This window comes from Simochromis diagramma, unplaced genomic scaffold (assembly GCF_900408965.1).
Source record: "Simochromis diagramma unplaced genomic scaffold, fSimDia1.1 OVJJ01000338.1, whole genome shotgun sequence".
In the NCBI taxonomy this organism is placed as follows: domain Eukaryota; kingdom Metazoa; phylum Chordata; class Actinopteri; order Cichliformes; family Cichlidae; genus Simochromis; species Simochromis diagramma.
The window spans coordinates 855,876-876,286 of record NW_024387088.1 but is presented as its reverse complement, the minus strand read 5'-3'; the positions used below and the strand labels follow the sequence as shown (position 1 = coordinate 876,286).

The 20,411-nt window shown below is 41.0% G+C and overlaps 2 protein-coding genes across 3 annotated transcripts in view; one reads left to right on the top strand and one right to left on the bottom strand.

Moving 5' to 3' along the window:
* col4a6 (collagen, type IV, alpha 6) overlaps positions 1 to 20,411 on the top strand; it is a 143,695-nt gene that overhangs the window by 35,697 nt on the left and 87,587 nt on the right. The gene's annotated exons all lie outside the window — the stretch shown is intronic.
* On the bottom strand, positions 4,299 to 6,221 carry LOC120742665. Its single transcript, XM_040046092.1, has 2 exons — positions 5,468 to 6,221; positions 4,299 to 4,582 (listed from the first exon to the last, which is right to left on the bottom strand). The coding sequence occupies exons 1-2, from the start codon at positions 6,164 to 6,166 to the stop codon at positions 4,550 to 4,552; spliced, it is 732 nt and encodes a 243-aa protein (XP_039902026.1). The 5' UTR covers positions 6,167 to 6,221; the 3' UTR covers positions 4,299 to 4,549.

Sequence of the window (20,411 nt, the reverse complement as noted above, 5' to 3'; positions counted from 1 at the left end):
AAAGTCATTTTTTTTAACCTTTGCAATAGAAGTTTCATTTTGGTTTTTCTCTTTGCTCTCTCTCTTTGTGAAGAGCAGGGTGAACATGAGAAAAGTCACGTTTAATAAAGAATCCAGAAATGAGAGTACTAAGGCATTCATCTCCAATGTGACATGCTTATTGAGGGTCACAAATTTAACCTCACCTAGCTAATCTCATTAGTTTAGCTAATGCTCTTCTGATGCAGATTGTATATTTAAGCTGTTGTAGGCTGTTCACAGTCCCATTTCAACCCCAGTATATTGAAAGGCATAGAGGCACAGAACTGAGCCATACCACTGAACGTGATCACCACTCCAGATGGAAAATATTTTGTTTTTGGCTAATTAGATTTTTTTTCCTTCTGTATGTTAAATAAAATTAGAGAATTCTCTTCTTTGCTAAAGCATCGGTCCAACTCTGATCTAATGCTCTTTAATTCCCTTTTAGCCTCAAGCTGCTTCTCAGAGGATTCCTTGTTAGTTGTCATAGATGATAATCTAATGTTCATTCAGAGCTGCCACTTGTCTGCCAGTGTTTGTTTGAATACCCACATCCCTCTGGGATGCAGTCTAACACTTCCAAGCCGGTGTGATAGATTGCAATTGACAGGTTGAATGGTTTGCGAACTGCCTGTCAGCCAACATGCAGCTGAGTGATAGATCGCGATCAGGCAGTGGGGATTGTTGAATTCCCGTCAGGAAGGTGTGCCTGTTTGACCAGTGGTGCAAGAAGAGATGGAAGTGATGGAGGGTTTGGGAAGGTGGACCAACTGCCTCCACTGTTTTGTCACTGTCTAGATGTCTGTTCTTCTTTCCCTAACTTTATACATGCTGTAAGCTTTTGCTTTTACTTGGTGTACACCATAGTAAACTAATTTAGCTAGCTTGGACTCGTCAAATACACAGCTTTGACTTTATGTGCTGCCAGGCCCATTGCCACAGGTGTATAAAATCAAGTTCCTATCCATGCAATCAACCTTTACAAACATTTGCAAAAGAGGCTAAATGTGGACCTGAAATAGGATGCCACCGTTACACCGAGTAAGCTTTCTGCCAAGTCAAATTTCTTCCTTCCTAAATATCAAACCACTAACTGTAAGTGGGATCATTGCAACGAGGAATAGTTTAGAAACCATAGCAACTTAGCCATGAAGTACACAGTGGTGCATGCCAACACTCTGCTGACTGCAAAGTTTTATTAAATGCAAAGTTTGGGACTTTGCATTTAATAAAACTTTGCATTAGCGTCAACACAACAGCTGTGTGCCGGAGTCTTCATGGATAAGCAGCTCTTAGGTGTAGGTAGGTGTAATATATAGGTGACCCAGTGCCTTTATACATACTGTGTAGCTTGGTTGCCCAGAGAGATACTTGTGAATTTGTGGTAAAACTTTTTTTTTAAAGTAAATGAACTGGTTCTTATATAACACTTTTCTACTCTACCTGAGCACTCTATACAACATGCTCTATTCACTCTTTCACACCAGCACTTTTTTCTTTGCTTAAGTGCTTTAAATCTAAAATTCGCACATCGGGTTAGTATGCCCATCCTATTTGGCATGGAGGCTGGAGCAGCAAGGGACCAGGTATAGCCCTTTTCCACTAGTACCTACTCGGCTGGACTTTGCTTTGGTCATTTTCCATTACAATTGAGTACCGCCTGATGTGCATGGGGTCGTAGCAGACCCGTGACATCATTTATATGCAATATAAATGCCACAGCAAAGGAGGATGTCGAGGTGATGGGATACCTGCTCTTCGTTTTATGGCTTTTTGTCAGATTCGGGCACCGTGGTGTTGTTTTTTGTTGTGTGTGGCCATTTCCCTCATTGTCGGGTTCCAAAAAGGGCTCATCAAGTGACACCACTAACTACCCAGTCAGTTGCATACAGTCTATTGAAGCCTCTGATTGCCTCAGGTCGCTTGGATCCCTGAGCGAGTAGGTACTAAAAAAGCATCTGGTACCAGGTATTACTGTACCACCAAATGGAAGACTTGTAAATCCAAGTTGAGGGTGCTGGTTTGTGAGCACCCTTGGCTTTGTGTGTGAGCAGGCAATTTCCTGTCCAAAAACCCCAAAATAATATATATAAAAAAAATGAGTCGAGCCCTGCCAAGTCGACCAGAGTAGGCACTGGTGGAAAGAGCGGATAGAGGACTTGCCTTACCCCTTAGCCAACGTGAGAAAAAAGTTCTTGTCTGTTGCGACCAAAGATCCAGTTCATTTACTTTAAACTATCTGAAGGGAAGCCTAGCCATTTTAGTTTCATCCCACACGTCCTACTCCCAAAGTAATAATGCACAACTTCATGATTAACTTTACTATTAACTAACTTTAATATTAAATTGGAAGTTGTGTGTTATGTAAAAATATTTAAACCACTTCTTATCAGGCTGGAAAGATGTTTATTTTTATTTGTAGATTGTATTGTTTTCTTTTCGGTCCCAGCTGTTTCCACTTGGCAAAACCACAAGTCAGACTCTTGGCCAGGTAGAAACCCCAGAGATGAATGTCACGTGGCAATAATAGTATTAAAGATGGTGTTAAAGATGGACAGCAATTAAATCAGTAACGAAAAACACACATTTTTCAAATATTTCTCTAAATTAATCTTCTCTGCCACCCAAACCTTTCCCCTCTCTCTCCTTGCTTCCTTCTGCTGCATGTTCCCTTCATTCCTAGAAACCTCTGATTTGTGATTAAAATTCTGTACAGGATTAGCCTCCAGATGCATAAAGACAGGCTTCAACAGGAATTTCTATACATTGTGTTGCCTCTAGCTACACTTTGACATGTGTAACACACAATCTCACACAAACAAATAGAAGTTTTTACTTGTCACTTTCACTCGGCACTGTCACCCACAGGTTTATACAAGTCCTACAACACCACAAAGAGAGATTGCAATCACCTTGCAATCTACCTTTTCCTCACATACTCTTTTTTTCTCCACCTTTGCTTCCATTTGCTTCTATTTTGTTGTATATTAAGGTTATGATTTTGAAAACTGCCATGTTTTATTGCTAGGTTTGACTACAGATGTACTGATTTATGCTCAGGTGTACAACAGAGCGAGCACGAGCAGCAGAGTTTCATTATGTACGATTTATGATTTAGGAACATGTCAGTAACAGGTTGAGTGGGTATCATGCTCCTGCTTGGTCACCGTGTGCATGTGTGGCTGCACGTGTGAATTCTGCAGTCATCTGTGAACACCCTTGAAATGTGCCGTCTCGTGCAAGTGCAGATGCTAAATATTATAGTTTAAGGGTGCACTTTTAGTGCCAGTTTAAAAATATCACTTAATTTAATTTAATTTCATCTGCTCAAGAAAAAGTGAAAGAGAGATTATTTCTTTAAAGGGACACATAGTCCTTGTTTCAGTTCTAATTTGCATTATGAAGCAAAATCAAAAGATTTTGTGACTCTAACCTTTATATCCAACTGCCCCTTCATTTTCTTCAGGGTCATGGGGCTGTCAGAGAGTAAGATACATGCATATCTCCCCATGATAGCTCCCCTATGAGATGCATGCATGTCTTTGGACTGTGGGAGGAAACTTGACTACCAGAGAAAATATTTTATCATCAGATTTGGCTCCTTGTCAGATTTAACAAACTGTGGTTCTTTTAGGAGTCAAGTGGGAGATCCAGGCAAAACAGGAAAAGACAAGAAGTAGTTGAAATCACTTTATTCAATCAGGAAACTATTTAAATGACCTATGGCAAGCACTGGTAACTAAAGTGAGAAAGCATAGACATGAACCTGGAAGAAACGGCAAATCTGCAGTACAGGAGAAGGATGTTAGACAGGGCAGAGTCTCCAGAGAAAGTGCGTCCACAGTAGCATGATGCAATCCACTTCTTACTTTGTTGTATATTAATGTGCTTTTGTTAAAGGTTTTCAGTACAGTATTTATTGCATCAAACATTTGAAGACATTTAATGTGCAAAATGAATAAAATCACTTAAATTAATAATAATAAGTGCAATAAAAAGGTTCTGAAGAACGAAGAGTGACTGGACCTTCATGTCTCATCCAAGAGGCTTCTTCTAAACTTTAAGGTTTTAGTTGTTTCTTTATTTTTTTGGCCCATCATTTTTAACCTCCCAGGACCTGGCGTCCACATATGTGGACATCACATTTTGGGTTGTGTAGACCAAAATGCTAAATTTTGCTCTACAAGGGCCTGATATCCACTTATGAGGACATTATACTGCCACTGCTCCATTGAAATTTAAAAAGAATATCCTCATATGTGGATGTCATTTTTCTCAGAAACAAAAATCAGATAAAAAAAACATCTCGTAATTATTTTTTTTCACATTCATCAGGATCCAATGAGCCCAAATACCAAAGAGAAATTGAAAATGCATGCCATGAACAAGTTTGGGTCTTAGGAGGATAAAGTCAGGGTTCCCATTTAACTTTAGCATGTCTTGTTGGTCAAAGTCTGATTCTCTGTCTTCTTCAGCCCCGCCTCCTCTTTGGCGTTGCAGAGATATCCATCACCGTTCCTGACATTTTTCAGCATTTTTCAGCATGACATTTTTCTGATGTCTGCAGAGAACAAGAAGACAGAACATAAATATTAGTCATTGCAGTTTTAACCGTCTTTTAATGCTTTCAGTGAAAGTGAAAATCAAAGATTTTACACTGTACAGCTCAACATGAAGACGAGATCTTTAAATACAGTCTCGGTGTCTGTCATGGTCCTGGGTCATTTTGAACCAGCATTCTTAGCTTTCCTGTGGTTTTGGATTTTGTTACTTCTTTATGTTCCTAGGATTGTTCGGTTTAGTTTATTTGGATTCCCTCTGCCCTCTGTCTCCCTGTGACTGTGCTTATATTGTGGTGTTGGTTCTGGTGCCATGTTCCCACTCCTTGTGTTCCCTGTTCTCCTCATCCCTTCGTGTATTTCTTCATGTCCCCTCTCTCTCTCTCCCCAGGCTGTCTCTGTGTACTTCCTGTGTTACTTTTAAGGTCCACGTCTTGGTGTCAGCGTTTTCAGTTTTGTGTCCTCCCCATCCTGTCAAGGGTAATTGTCCTCAGCTTTGTTCCCCGTGTGCTTCAGCTTCCCTCATTACCTGTGTATTTATGTCAGTCTCCCTCTGTCCCATGTCGCATCGTCCCTCAGTGTTGTGTGTGCTTGCCTGTGTTCCTTTGTGAGGTTAGCTTAGCCCAGTTTAGTTTTGTATCTCCATGAATAAAAAGCCTTCTTTTACTTTACTCTTTTACTCCCCGTGTCTCGTGAGTCGTGCGTTTTGGTCCCCCCCTGTCTGCACACAGCCGTTTCCTGACAGTTTCAGTCCATTTAAAGTCTTTCATTCAGTCTACAGTGATACTCGTTTAAACTGTGAACTCTGAATGTGGAAGAATACCTGAGTAAACAATTAAGTTTTACAATGAAGTGTAAAACTATTTAAATGTGGTTAGTGTACTTACCGTGGGTGTGGTTGTAGGCTGTGAGGTGCTGCCCGGTGGTGGTGGTGATGGTGTGGAGACGTGCAGGTGGACAGCAGAGCGGTGTCTCTCTGTCTTCTCCACGTCACAGTAATACACTCCCTCATCTCTGAGCTGAGCTCGCTTCACGGTGAGGGACAGGTCTCCTCGCTGGTTCCAGTCTGATGGTATGGACACTCGGCTTTCATCATAGCCGTCCCTGTAGGTGATTTGCTTAGACAGAGGATTCAGCTCCAGCACCAGCTCTCCGTCTCTCCTCCAGCGCACAGATTTCACAGCCTGTCCAACTGTAACGGAGCGACAGGGCAGCGTGGCATCCTCTCCCCGGAATGCGACAACTTTATAGGGTAAAAAAACGTGCAACTCTTCCAGCTCCCCCCTCTGTTTGTAGTTGCAGGTAAACGGGTAATAGCCGTGATCGTTGAAATCTGCTCTCTTTAATATCAGAGAGTCGGAGCTGTAAACCACCCGGTTAATGTAACCCGGTCCCGGCTTCCAGACACCGTCAAGAAAGGCAACCAGCTGATTGGTGCCATCCATCAACTGGTGGCGGAGTGTACATTTTCCCGTCTTACACTCTCCTATGAGGTGAAATCTAACATTGTCTCCTATAGTGGCCTGGATCAGTTTACCAGACACCCAGCTGATAAAAAGAAAAAGAAGTAGTAGAAGGAGATGCATTCTGAGAGCGGAGCATCTACCTATCAGCTGGCTTTTTATTGTCACAGTGGAATGTGCAGAGGAGGAGAAGTATGTAGTGGAAGAGAGGAGGAGTCCAGTGGTCAGGCAGGTGAGCAATTAGTATGTAATGTCAGGAAATACTGAGATAATGAGCTGATGGGCTGGCGAAGACTGGTCCTTTTCATTGGAGGATGTATCAGAAATTAAAGAGCGGGACCACGGCTCCAATCATTTCCCTTAGATGCTACAAAGTAATTCACTGTATAAAAGGAGTAGTGAGATGTGTGTCTGTCCGTGTGTCTGTGTGCAAGCATGTATTTCACAAGCTTTTCAGGATTATGCCAACAGATGGAAAGCTTTATTAAGACACCAAATTTCTTAAATCTTTTATTTCTTTCTGCATTTATTTCTGTAGGAGCTGATTAGTCACATAACAAAAATCTCTCTCCAGCTAGACTGTGACATCTGTCTTTGGTGAATTTTTGTAGGAAGCCAAGTGATATTTCGCTGCAGTGTTAAGGTGTGTCCGATTTACACAAGCAGCTCACAATCTCTTTTGGATGACCTGTTTTGTGTGGGTGGCACTTCTCACACATTGTTGAGGAAATCTGTGAGAATGCAGTTAATGCGTTTTGTGGACTCTCCTGAAATCTATTCATGTCCAAACGGACAAAAATATTCACAGCTACATGGAACCCAAGTGTTCATGGCAAGCCTCGCTTTTTTGCCAACATGCCAACCCAACACATTTTTGCTTTGCGAGAGAGACTCATCTGTCTCCAAAGCTAAACACACACCCACCCATTTTGCTGGTGGTCTTTGTAACTCCATCATTTTTTTTTTCTCAAAGATATTTTTATTGATTTGAAGCGTAACTCCATCATTTTAAAAATGTTGCCAGTAGTAGTTAATCTCCATCTTTTCTTAAGTGTTAAAGTAGCGAAGTCGGAGGTCATGTTTAACTTCTGTATGGGTTACAATCCGTTCCTAATGAAGGCACATCTTAAAAGCTAGAGAGAGAAATTTCTGCAGAAATTTGCTGACAGATAGTTCTCATCTGTGCTCAATCAAAAGAGCACCACAAGATTGGCATGTTTTCCAAAAGGTGTCCAAATACTAGGAGGGGACTCATTCGACTCCATGACAGCAGCCTGTGTGCATGCCTTTCCCTTATGTGCTGCTGTCTCTTTCCGTTCTGGCTTGTTGGATGTACAGACAGTGTACAGAAAACCAAACAAGATGAACAGATCAACTAAAAGTCTCAAACTGCATTTAAGGCTGATGGTTGATTTTGAACGAAGGGAAGAAATTGAATCGCAATCCATCAAACAGTATTCAGCACAAATATCAGCTTGATGCTAGTAAAGGAAAAACCACAGGGTCTCGAGAACTTGAAAGAAGGAGGCGACTTGACTTCTTTACATTTTTGAAGATTTTTCACCTTTCATGCAAGAGGTTTCTTCAGAAAAAACAGGGGATGTCGAGGGAATAAAAACGGGGAAAAACTCTCATATGTAACTCTTACCTGGAATCATTATTTCGTCAACTGGAAATATTGGAAATACTAAAGCCAAGGAGCTGGCTGGATAGATCATGCGGGAGTGAGCACACACAACATCACTTTCTTTAAATTTGCCCTTAACCTAATTGAACAACACCGACTTTCTCCTGCGGTCCTGGCTGTAATGCCTGGAAAGGTTTAGGGGGAAGTTAAATGTGATTCAAATCTGATAAAAGTTTCTGGTGCAGTCCAGCTTGTGTATAAATACATATTAGAGATGGTGGTACTGCTAAATCAACCCATCCAATAGCTGTGGAGACATTTTCCTAAAAGATAAAAATGTCAGCTTTATGGTGGTCGTTGAAGAAAAGGGGAGAAAGCAAGGAGGATTCAGCCTTGGTGCACATTGACTGATTGCACCCTTCTAATATTTGTTAGGATATTTGACAGATGGTACAGAAGTTTGTGGTTCTCAAGAGGGAAGCTCTTCCTTTTACTGATAACTGATGGAAACATGCACTGTAGCGCTGTGGAGTTCTTTCTGTGGCCTTGAAGAACAAGATGAACATTTGATGGTTAACTGCACATTACCATTACCCCATTTGTAGATGTATGTACATACAAATATTCAAACACACATGCAAGCCTTTCTTTTTCACATACACCTCTGTAACTGGCTTTGCTATGGGCCCACAGGATTACAAGTCGGATGACCAAACCTTTGGTCTGTCACTCAGACTCGAGCAGTAGATCCTAACCTTTGTGGCTTGTAACCCCTTCTAATGAAGAAACTGCCAGCTCTTATCACTGATTATGGCCTGCTCAGAACATGCCTAAGAGCTGTTGTTCAGTCTCCAGCTGGCTCATATGACTATATTTTTGCACATACAGCCAAATTGATAATCACCGCTTAACTTACCATTCATATCTGGGGGAGGAAGCTGGGATGCTCAGGACTCCATGCGGTAATTAGAAACATGGTGATAAGAAATTGTTAGAATATCAGTACAAACTATAAAAACATGTTTTTCTTTCAAGCTATCTTCTCATTAGCTTGACATAAAACTTGACATGAACTTGAAGTGTAGCCAGGTTAGAGACAGCTGCCAGGACTTTAAAACTGCACTTGACCCTTAGTTTTAAAGTCCTGGCAGCTGCCTCTAACCTGGCTGTACAAATCTCAATCTGTGTTGATCTGCAGAAGATAATGGATGTGGTTTGTGTTTACATTTCTGGCAGAGTGACATTCTTATTGGAATACACATATTCATAGTTTAACCTAAATTTAACGGTTGAATTCAGACATTGATTCTTCATCCCTAATAATTTTTTCACCCTAGGTTAATATTGGGCTAATTCTGAAATCATGACTTAATATTCCATAATTTCCATTATTTGTGAATGTTTGTATTGTGGGGCTTGCACGTGTTTGGGCATGAGTTATTGATGAGATAACAAAAAACATGCTGTGTAATTGCAGTGATGGGTTTCCCACCAGCAAGATTAATGACTTCTAGATAACACACACTAACAAACACACACATACATGCACGTGCAATCTGTCACCCATCTTCTTTTCCCTGTGGGTGGCCTTGGTGTATTCACCTAGGGAGCCTAGCTGTTAAGAGATCAAATATACACGCACATTCACACTCTCAGATACACACCTTTACTTGTACACTTTTGTAAATCACTCAAATGCTTGCTTTATTTTGTCCCTGCATGTGAGTCGGGCAACCTCAACCTTGAACAAAAAAGAATTAGCAAATTCATCTAGAAAATAGCTTGTAGTTACATTTGAGGTTTAGTTGGGGTTTAGTTTAGTTTAGTTAGGGTGCTACATTTGGTCCATGCTTTGGATTGGTATACAAATTTGAACCATGACCTACTTACAGGAGTGTTTCAGATTCATGAAGCAAGGCCTACAAGCCTCTTTAGAAGGGGGTGGATTTAAAAAAAATGCAAAGATTTAAAGCAACCTGACACCTGACAAGTCACAGGTTCTCATCTATGGCTACAATGCCACAAGCTGCAACCAAATGTTAAGCTAACGTATACGTGAAACCCAACCTGTCTTGCTAATGCGTTTACTGATGTGTTAAGCTAATGTTGAAGCAAAGCTAATAAACATGTGCAATTTGAGCTTCTTGTGTCCGTTTAGCTTTTAGAAGATTTGGAGTACAAAAAAGAGATGAGAGGAATACCTGAAAGATTAGAGTCTCTGTTTTCCTTAGACTTTGGGTTACACAAAGCCAGTCTTTTTTTTTAATTAGGCACACTTAATATTTAATTTCAATAAATCCATCTTGGATGAAGATGATAAGATGCAGTTGGGGCAGACTACAGTTTATAATGCTGTTGAACTTTATTGGATAAAATCTTTTGTTTTAAAATTTAAAACATTACATTTAGGTGTCTAAAAATCAGAATGCATTATTTTACGTCATAGATTAGACAAACACAAATGTATCAATAAAAGTTTACAGGGGATGAATTTCTAGAGAATATATGACATACAGCCACAAATTTATCTGCATGCTAGTTCTGATTCTAACGTTAAAACCACTGTCAGGTGGCCGCATTCAGACCAATAGCACTCCCCGATGGCAGCAGCCTCCTCCAACAACCTGCCACAATAGCTTAATAAACATGACAATGAGTCATTGATCATTGACAAGTTATTGATCCAGCTTTCAAACCATCCATGTCCAAAAGCTGACTTGATAACCTAAATTTATGTTTTTTTGCAACTAAAAGTAAATACAAAATTGCCTAAAAGATGATTAATGAACATCATTGGGATTGCTAGGTCTGGATTGTTCCTTCCACTGGGCCCTACATTTTTACTTGTAACTTCCCCCTCCCACACAAACGAATGAAAAGGCTGAAAAATTATAGTCATCCCCATCTTTTTAACGCTTGTTTGTGTCGTAGCCTTCTTAATGTCCTGTGATGAAAGGGAGAGGTGTATTAGAAATGCCATGCTCCTATCAAACTAAATCCATTAGCTCTCAGCTTTAAACACCTGCCCCGCCCTGATCTCATTTACCTCTGTTTTTTTTTAAAAAAGGACTATTTAAGTGGAGCAGTGTCCTCCCTCTTGAGCCAGAAGTATGCCTCTGACCTACAAAGTCACCAGGTTTTTAATTGTCTCCACAGGGGCCCCTTAAGCCCTTCACATGAAGCAGAGTGGTGTCTGGGGCCCATTCTGTTTAAAACCTCAAAGGGTACCACCTTAACTGTATGTGTGTGTGCGTGCGTGGGCATGAAAAACAATGTGTTGGATGTGTGTGTGTGGTCTGCTATCAAATAGAAATCAGCAACTGGTTAAAGTCTGCTAAAGAGGTAGCTAGAAACTCATCGGTCCCATACATGAGTGTGTGTCTGTGGGTGGGTTAGGACCCCCTGCAGAGTAGACCGGTGGAGAAGATGAGCAGTGCATTGTGATGTGCTGTTTTTACCGTAGCTAAGGAGAGAATAGCATTACCATTCAAAAGGCCTTCTGTTGCGCTTGGAGAACCTTTAAGTGCTGCTCTGTTTCGAGCTACTTTTAGTGTGTGTGTGTGTGTGTGTGTGTGTGTGTGTGTGTGTGTGTGTGTGTGTGTGTGTGTTTGTGCGTTACCTAATTTTTCTTTAGATCATTGAAAGTTGTCTAAAACATAAAAAGGTGTTTATTAATCCAACTTAAACTCAGTTTTTAGGTCATTAGTGTGTTTTAGTCTTTACAAGTAGGAAGGAAGAGAGTCCTGGGTTTGAATCCACTGGCCAACTTCCTGTGTGGAGTTTGCATGATCTCCCTAAACTTGTGTGGGTTCTCTCTAGGTGCTCCAGCTTCCTCCCAGAGTCCTAACATGTGCAGTTAGGCATGCAGTTATGGAGTTGGTCTAATTGCCGATTAGCATAAAAAGTGCATTGCTTTTTTTTTTTAAATGGATAGTTTATATGAAGCAGCAGTTGCAGGTGTAAGTAAGAAGTTTTTAATCCTTAAACCTAACCAAAGGAAGGAAAAAGTGAAGCGCATATGTAACCACGCATGCACCTTGTGCTGCTGCCACCCTGCAGGCACCCATGTTTGGGACTTGGTCCAAAAACAGAGTGGGTATCTTTCTGCCCCAATTGATGCATGAATAGACTGGTGCCAAAAGAGAGATAAGGATGAGACGCAGACAGCACCTGATAAAACAGAGAACACACTGTTGGGAGCAGACGTTTCGTGGACTTTAACCATCCAGCTCTCCACCACATACACCTGTGTGACTTCTAAATGCTTTGTGAGTGTTAAAACTACCTGGGCATGCTCTACCCTATAGTGAGAACATGTATCATATAGACCAGTAGAGTCACTGTAGTTGATTATCATAGAGTAAGTTTGGTGATGTCAGAAGCACAGCTGGCAACTGGTGTAAGGAGTCTCCATTGACCAGATTGTGTTGGTCTGAGCAGTGTGTTGTTTTTTTTTAAAGAAAAAAGCAAGTAAGAGGCAGTAGGTGAGAGAGATGATAGATAGAGTAGAGCAGGAGAAAGAGGAAATAGACTCAAATAATGGAAGAGGCAGGAAAAGACAGAGATGCAGAAGGGCAGACGGTTACGGTGGGTGAAGAGACAAAAAAACATATAAAATGACCTGTAGATCAACATTGTGTCAGGGCTGCTCGCTGTCTTTATTCTGCAAAGGTCATGGACTGATTCACAGACACATACTTGCAGAACTAATAAAAAAGGTACATTGCTTGTGTGTGTGTGTGTGTGTGCGTGTGTGTGTGTGTGTGTGTGTGTGTGTTTGCATTCATTGGCGAGCGGGTCAATAGCTTCACATCAGCACAATTTATTGACTCTTTTGCATCACTATGAAAGCCATAAATTACCAGAGTGATGCTGATCAGCTTCCCAGCCTCCTTTATTTCCCCCTCTGTCCGTCACTCTTTCCTCCCCCGCTGTCCGTCTGTAACCCCCCCAGCCCCGCCTCTATCTTTCTTTCTTCATGCGTCTGTGTGGAGGCTCATTCAGAGGGCACTGGGGCAGAAGGCTCTGACAGGAGGATGAAAGAGACAAAATTAAAGTGACCAGCAAGCAACGGGGAGGAGGCAGCAGAGGAATTTCACATCAGAGAGTAATAATGTTGTGTTGTAGCTGTGTATAACGCTCGCAGCAAATATCTGTTTTTTTTTTTTATGAATAAGTTACTTTAAATAAAAACCAAAAAACCTCTCACAGCTAATTTTTACGTTGTCACTGTATTCATTCCTAAAGCAGCTCCAAACATGATCTGTTGGCAAGTGCTTAAATGAAAACACACTACTGAATTCTTTGTTCTTGCAGTGAAAAGTGCCATGTAGTGACAAGTTTAAATTCCCGTTTTTCACAGCCCAAAGAGATGAGAAACTTTGTCCACCCCCAGGTGTTCAGTTCACAGTGACATATATGAAGAAAAGCAAAAATTCGCCTCCTTGCCAAGTTTTTTTTTCAGTTCCCCAGGCAAAGATATCCAATAATGCCCAACCGCCGTTCCTTTATCCTTCATTCCTCACTACATTCCTCTCCACAACTATGTCTTCTAACTTTTAGGCCTGCAGGCCGTGCAGATGTACCGATGTGCCGAACACATATAACATTTAAAAACACGAAACTGACCTGGTCACAGAGCTTCCAGGATGTGTGTGTGTGTGCATGTGTGGTGGTGCGTGTGTTCACAGACCTGCACATGTCCTATCACCTGTTCCAGGTAATTAAGATAATTTCAGCAGATGTCTTCAATTGGAGTGTAATTACAGAGGTATTTCTAGATAAAGACAGACTTTGTGTGTGTGTGTGTTCATGTGTTGCAGAGGTGTTGTTTATCCCATATGTGTTCATGAACACATGAAAGTGATGTGTTAGCTGCGGGCTAAAATACCAGCATGCACACATTAGGTTCAGTAATACTATATTTAGTTTAGTGCATGATTGTTATGAATGATATTCTTAAAGATACACACGTAAAATCATCAGATTTTCTTGCTAACAGAGAACTGATTGGAGTTTTTAATATGTATTTCTTTGCTGTTGAAGCTCAGGAGCTTCTTATTTTTCACATTTTCTTAAAAATGGTGCTTCATTGGATGTGGTGCATTACGTATGTATATATAAATATGTCCATGGCAAGACCAGTGATATTGGGACTCATTTGTTATGTCAAGCTACAGCCATTTAATGTTGCTAAATCTGGGTTGTTATAATATTAAAGAGCTGTCTGTCACTTTCGGATGAAATTTATCCTAAAAAAAACTTCCTCCTCTTCTTTTAGCTCTTCTCAGTTTAGTTCATGGTGTCAGTTGCTAGTTTCAAGTTTTCTTCAACAGTGTTTATTTTGTATATTAAGCCTCCTGTTGTTGTAAAATAAGCATTTATTTCACACAATTTCACCAATGTGTGAGCATACAGTGTTCTCAGTTTCCCGGTCAGCTCAACCTTTTGCTCGTGTCATACGGGTTCAGTTAACCAACGCAGCCCAAATCATCAAGCGGAGACCTCACAACAGTAGTCCACAAACCAGTGGGTGGACTATGAGCCATCTTTTATATACTGAATGATTTCAAAAGAATAAAAAAAAAAATCCTCATAAGCAGGAAATAACTGCACCAATTTGTCCCCCAAAAAGCAGAACTCTTTGGTCCTGGGTCAGTTTTGTCGTCAGACTTTCTTCCTTTCAGGAGTTTGTTTTGAAAGTACAAGCTGCTCCATAAAACATGACCAAAACAACATTTAGAGCATGTTCTGAACATCTAATGGGCTTGGAAAGAAAAGCAACGGGACTTTTTTCAGTTGTCTAGTGGCTTAAAGAAGTCATGGCCTGGTTGACCGAGAACCTACACGTCCTGTTCTGGATATTTTTTCCACTGTATTTTAACTCATCACTGAGCTTTTTTTCACTTGATTATTAGGTTTAGGCATCAGGAATTCCTGAGTTAGATTCAAGACAATTTTGTGGCTTTGACACATGATCCCCGAACACTGAAAAAATGATGCCTACCCACTGCGCTTAAACTTGTTCTTCATGAGCATCCTTGTGTGGGAGAAAGAATTTTGTACCACCCCTGTCATAATACAGCAGTGTTTTGTGACCCGGACATGAGAGCAGGACAGCTTGACATATTAGGGCACGCAGAGAACAAATGTAAATAAAAGCAGAGTCCGTAATAAATGCAAGAAATTAGCTGGTGACTCCAAAGTGCTTCTGCATAAGTGTTTATTTCTCTGTGCACATGCATTGCGTGGATGCATGGCAGCACATGGTTAAAGAACCTTAACATACTGGGACAATAAACAGATAAGGACAAGCTCATGCATTTCCAACCTAAAATATGCACGCACATTTACACACTTTGGTGACATTGTTGAGTTGCAATGGTGTAGAACTGTACATAGGGGTATTGGGGGCAAACAGAGTCAGGCAGCTTCTCTGTCAAATGCGGGCATGTCCATTCAGCGCTCCCATCTGTGATGATTTGGAATGAACTGCACTGAGGTCGAGAAGAGTGCCTTCAAATATCACCTTGTGTTTGTTTTAAGGGCCCATCTGCATTTCCATGATTGGGCCAGTTGGGTTTTCAGTAATCCAAAACCTTGCCAAGTGGACGTGTCATTTCTTGGTGTGATTTTTTTCTCCTATTAGTATTATCATTATTATTATTTTTTGTTATTAATGGTTTTATATTATTATTAGTCAGCAGGTGCTATTTTATAAATGAAGTTGGCTCGACTTGATTTGAGTTGCCAAGATGAACGCCAAGGAGAGGTGTTCTGCAGACGTTGCCTGACCCAAGGTTAGCACACATGCACGTAAGCCGTGACAGAACGATGCCTATGAGTGGATACAAGGAGCAAACTGGGTGAAAGGTTTGAACAGGCAGGAAATTTTAAAGACATGTGCTTTACATTCCTACTTTGATAGACAAACATGTGAATTACAGGCAGCTGCAGACGGGAAATTTATTGTAAACATTTCTTAAGTCCCCTTTTTTATACCAGTGTATGTCTAAAACAAACACACAATACATCTGCACAAAAACCTAGTCCAGGTGAGCATCCAGACAGGATGTGACCCTCCTCGTCTGTCCACGCTCCCTCTTGACCCCTGCGGTGTTTGGCTTCGAATCAGGATGCTAGCGTGCATGAAAAATTCAAACGAGCAACTCATTCAGAGGAACCCCTCCCGCTAATAATATCTTGTCAATTTCTGTTCACTCAGATTTTCAGTCTTCCGGGAACAAGAAAACACCCACTGCAGCGGAGATCAAAAACAAAAGACTCTTAGTGCCAAAGTAGACTTTCTCAAAAATTGTTGGCAGGACAAAAGGTCACACGGTGCTTGTATGGTCTTGTGTCAAGTCATTTTCTTAACTGTTATTCTGGGTTGTTGTTTGTGACTGATAAAGCATAGTCAGGCAGCCTGTTTTTACTTCAGCTGCACTAAAGGCCTGTCATCAACTGTGTAATTGAGGGAATGTTTGAAAATACTACAAAATAGACAGGTGCTATTAACATTTCCAAAGCCCAAGGCGATGCTTCCAACATACTTTCTACAGAGCATGAAATTCTCACAGTTGACCGGTCGTTTGTGTTGGGCACATCGACATGTTATTTACAACTAAAGATGCTCCAAGGAGTTCATTCCTTTGCGGGAAACATTTGCTTGTTTAATACATTTAAACTGAGAACGTATTGGAAAATGTTGAGAAATGTGACATCTCTCCAAACTATTAAGCCCACTGATCATGACCACCCGCCACTGCGGTTGAGAACACGACATTCCTGACCTCTCCGATTCACGTCACTGGAGACCCACTTCTCCCGTGCGCTTGTTCCCCCTTCCTCCTGAGGTCCTTCCTCTACTTCATGGTCAGGGAGAAGAAAGGATGAACTATAAACTCAAAGGAGGGATTCAGTTTGTCTGGTGATAACTGAGTTTTTGAGTTTTCTAAAATAATGTAACGGCTACACAAGGGTCATCATAACGTTAGTGCAGGTGGGGAAGAGACTGTCTGGTTGTCTGTTTATAATCATAGTCATCCTTATTTAAAGAAAAGAAAAACAAAGACAGATGCATTTAATCCTTCATTTCAATAACCGGATCTCTAGTTCTCACTTTGTAAGGCCTGACTAGACGTCTCTTACACGGAAACAACATCGGCATCTGCGCGTCTAGGATTCCCTCTTTGTCGTTTTGGCCTGGGGGCGATACCGCCAGGGTTTCAGCCATGTTTGCCGGCAATCTGTGTGATTCGGTTCAAAAGGAAAGCAGATCTGAAGAGAGACCTTTTGCTACATACCTGATACAAGCCCCCCCCACCACCATCACACACACTCGACTGCACACACCCTTTCTGCACACTCGTATGGTGATGAAGGACAGCTATGTCTGTCTCTTGTCACATCCTGTCGCTCTTGAGAAGATAAAGAAGACATGCAAAGTACACACACACAGACACACACTCAGTCTGTACTTGGCAGCCAGAGAGGTGAGATTGACATCTTGACTTTGGTGTCATGGATGGCTGGTTTTATGTACGACATAGCTCTATATAATAGACATTGTAACACAGTAATTGAACAGTTTATTAATTATCATTTCAAGCTGACAGATATAAACTTATTTTGAGGTTTCCAACAATGTTGTAGTGCATTAATTCATCAACACCCTCCTCTGTTTTTTTCCTCCCTAACTTCCCCATCAGTGTTTATGGGCTGCTTTATGGTCCCATTAGTTTCTCCACTGGTTGAAGTGCCTCCCTTATACACCATATTTGCCTGAGTCATCACAACCCTGACATAACTTTGGTTCTGTCCATGTTCAGACAGGATAATATCGAGCTGAGGTTGATAGTGGTTGATAAAAAAGCAGAAAGATTAATGTGTCTGGGCCCTTGACGATCACGTAGATCATTTATTTAAACACAGTGTAGGAGTGGAGTACCTGAGGGGTGCAGACTTACACACCTGGTTTGGAGTTGCTCTTCACTTCCTGGGTCACATCAGCCGTCACCTTGAAGTGCTTCAGGGGAAGAAACATCTGGTGGAGAGTCTGATGATCAATTCAATGGTTTTGGGTTTGGGATTTAGAAAAGAAGCTAGGGCCAGTGTGCTGGCATTAGGAAGTTTCCTACAGCAACTTTTAGCTGATAACCTGATTAATCTTACACTTGCCTCCATTTTTTTCATTTTTTAAAAAATATTTTCAAATTGCTATTTTTCCAGCTAAGCAGAGCTCCACCCACAGCACAAAGCACAAACATCAACTTATTTAAATCTATGAGAACCTGGACATATGGAGATTTGCGGGTTGGAAATGAGGTTAAAGGGAAACCACTAGTCTAGGAAATTTGCGTAACACTGACACTTTTATGAGTCTTTTGTGGATTGTCAGGATGAAATACAAGTCCAAGCATTCTGGTTTGCTAGTTTCCTAAAGATTTTGAGCTTTTGTAAAGTCTATTCGAAGTCTATTAGAACCAAGATTACAGACCTTCAAACCAAAACATCAGTTCTGTTGTTGCTTCTTTTCATGCATAGTTATTTTCCATTAGTTTGCCAATAACTTTATACATTGGAACTAATTCATTTGCCTCTGATTACAAGTCCACCCAATTCCTTCTACATATAATTGTACCCGTTGATATTTCTGCTAAATTGAGAAGTTGTTGACTTATTTGCATTTGTACATAACAGCAATGCTAGGCTAATAGCCTACAGCCTTTTCTTTCTTTCTTCAGTGTAGACTTGCAGTGCAAAAGTAAGACAGGTGCTTTGTAATAACTGGATTTCATGCTGTATCGGCTTGTGTGTATATCCAAATATGCTCTGAATGCTTGCAAAACCAATGTCACTAAGATTACTCACAATATGTAAAATATCATGATATAATTTAGCTGTTAAAAAAAAGGACATGAAAAGGCTGGCAGATATTTGCTGTTTGATGCACACCGACAGTGAAATCAGATATCATATCGCTCATCAGATAGAGGGATTCCTTGAGTGCTGTGTCTTGATCTAAGACACGTAACCAACAAAAACAAATGAAGGAGCTGTGCTGTTGGATATGTGTCAGGCTCAGAAACTCATCTATATTTAGATGTAAGATGTTTGCTCAATAATCTCTGAATACTCTGGCACAGTTTCCGCTGTAACAACACAATGTTGTTCTTGAGTTTGATGTTTTGCAAAGAATGAAAATAGCTTTCTAAGAGTAAGGAAATGAGGCTTTGAAAGGGAAGAATTCACTTTTAGATTTCTGTAGGAACCACACCGAAAAACCTTCAAAGCTCATATCTGGCAGGCCTATAACTGCGTCTCTGATCTTTTTAGATCCCTCGTGATCTTTATCCTCAGATCCAAACTGACTCCTAATCTAAAGTGAACAGTTGAAGTGGGACGTGTGAAGGTCAAAATAAAGCGGGATTTTCCCAAAGTAGCGTTTATCAGCATCTTAAAAAGACATTGCCATACAGTGTCTGACACCTGCTGCTGGGTTAGATGTACTTTGTTGGTCTGGTAGTTGGGGCAACATGTCACATTGCCAGGCTTGTGTGGTGTCGTCCTCCTGCTGCTTGTCTTCATATCATTTTGGACCAAGTTTGCTATGGTTGGTATCAGTTGTGGGATGTGATTTCATTTCAGAAGGTAAAGACCCTCACAGCGACACAGATGTGATCTGTAGTAAGCATAAGCATAAACGACTTTGTGTATGGGTCAGTTCATCATCCCGTGAATGGACTTGTTCTCCTCTGTGGCCTCGGTGTGGGTAGAGCACCAACATCATTCAGCTCTCCACCATCACCAGCTGTGGTTCAAGACTCAAGACAGCCGAATGACCCTACAATCAAGTTACCCAATACAATGTTGTTGCGAATGACTTAACTACCTGCAAGTCTACCTCGACACAGATAGCTTCAGTGGTGCAGACATGCCCAGCTATTGCAGGGCAGTCTCCATAAAAAATAGCAGCCTTCTTTTGCAGTGTGGCATGCAGCAGCTGCAAGCTTCTGTGTGTGTCAATCTCCGATCTACCTTGGTTACTGGATGTACAACTGATGTACCAACTGCTCCAAACTGGCACGGCTTTCCGAAACACTTTGGCCTACTTCAAGAGCTGGTATTATGCGTGTTATTAAAATGAATGCTTTTAGGAGATAGCTACTACAGATAGATACTCCATACTGCCTGAATAGACACCTGACCAGACTGTCCATAAATTAAACACTAGAGGGGAAGGGTCAAACATAACTGGTTAGCAGCGACTGAACTCTTAACATAAGAGCCAAGGGATTTTCTAATAGCACTCTTGGTTAAATGATAAGATAAAAAAAACTCAACTTGAAAAATAGATCTGGGTGACCATCCCACCCAGTTGCAGTCTCTTTGTGGCTCTTTTTGAACCTGCTTCTGTCTGAGGTTTCTTCCTGTTAAAAGTGGGGTTTTCCTTCCCACTGTCACCAAGTACTTCCTCATAAGGGGAAGTCTGATTGTTGAGGTAACAAGTGGGAAATGATCTGGAAATTAACTTATTTTCTTAAACTTCTTGGATTATTCTGATAACAAATATGCTCCGACCGTCACAGCAGAACATGGCAGTGAGTCTACAAAGACATAAGTGATTCTCCCCCAAACCCAAAGACACTGACCTGGAATAATGAAGGCATTCTGTTTCTTTTCTGGTCCTTTGCTTTTTCTTCACCGTCATCTTTCATCAGTAATGCCACAGAGCAAGGA

Bases quoted from the DNA above. Each gene is read 5' to 3' on its own strand.
- LOC120742665 (XM_040046092.1), bottom strand. From the start codon at position 6,166: ATGCATCTCCTTCTACTACTTCTTTTTCTTTTTATCAGCTGGGTGTCT. The intron at 4,583-5,467 runs GTAAGTACACTA...TGTTCTCTGCAG, and splicing joins AGCCTACAACCACACCCACG to ACATCAGAAAAATGTCATGC.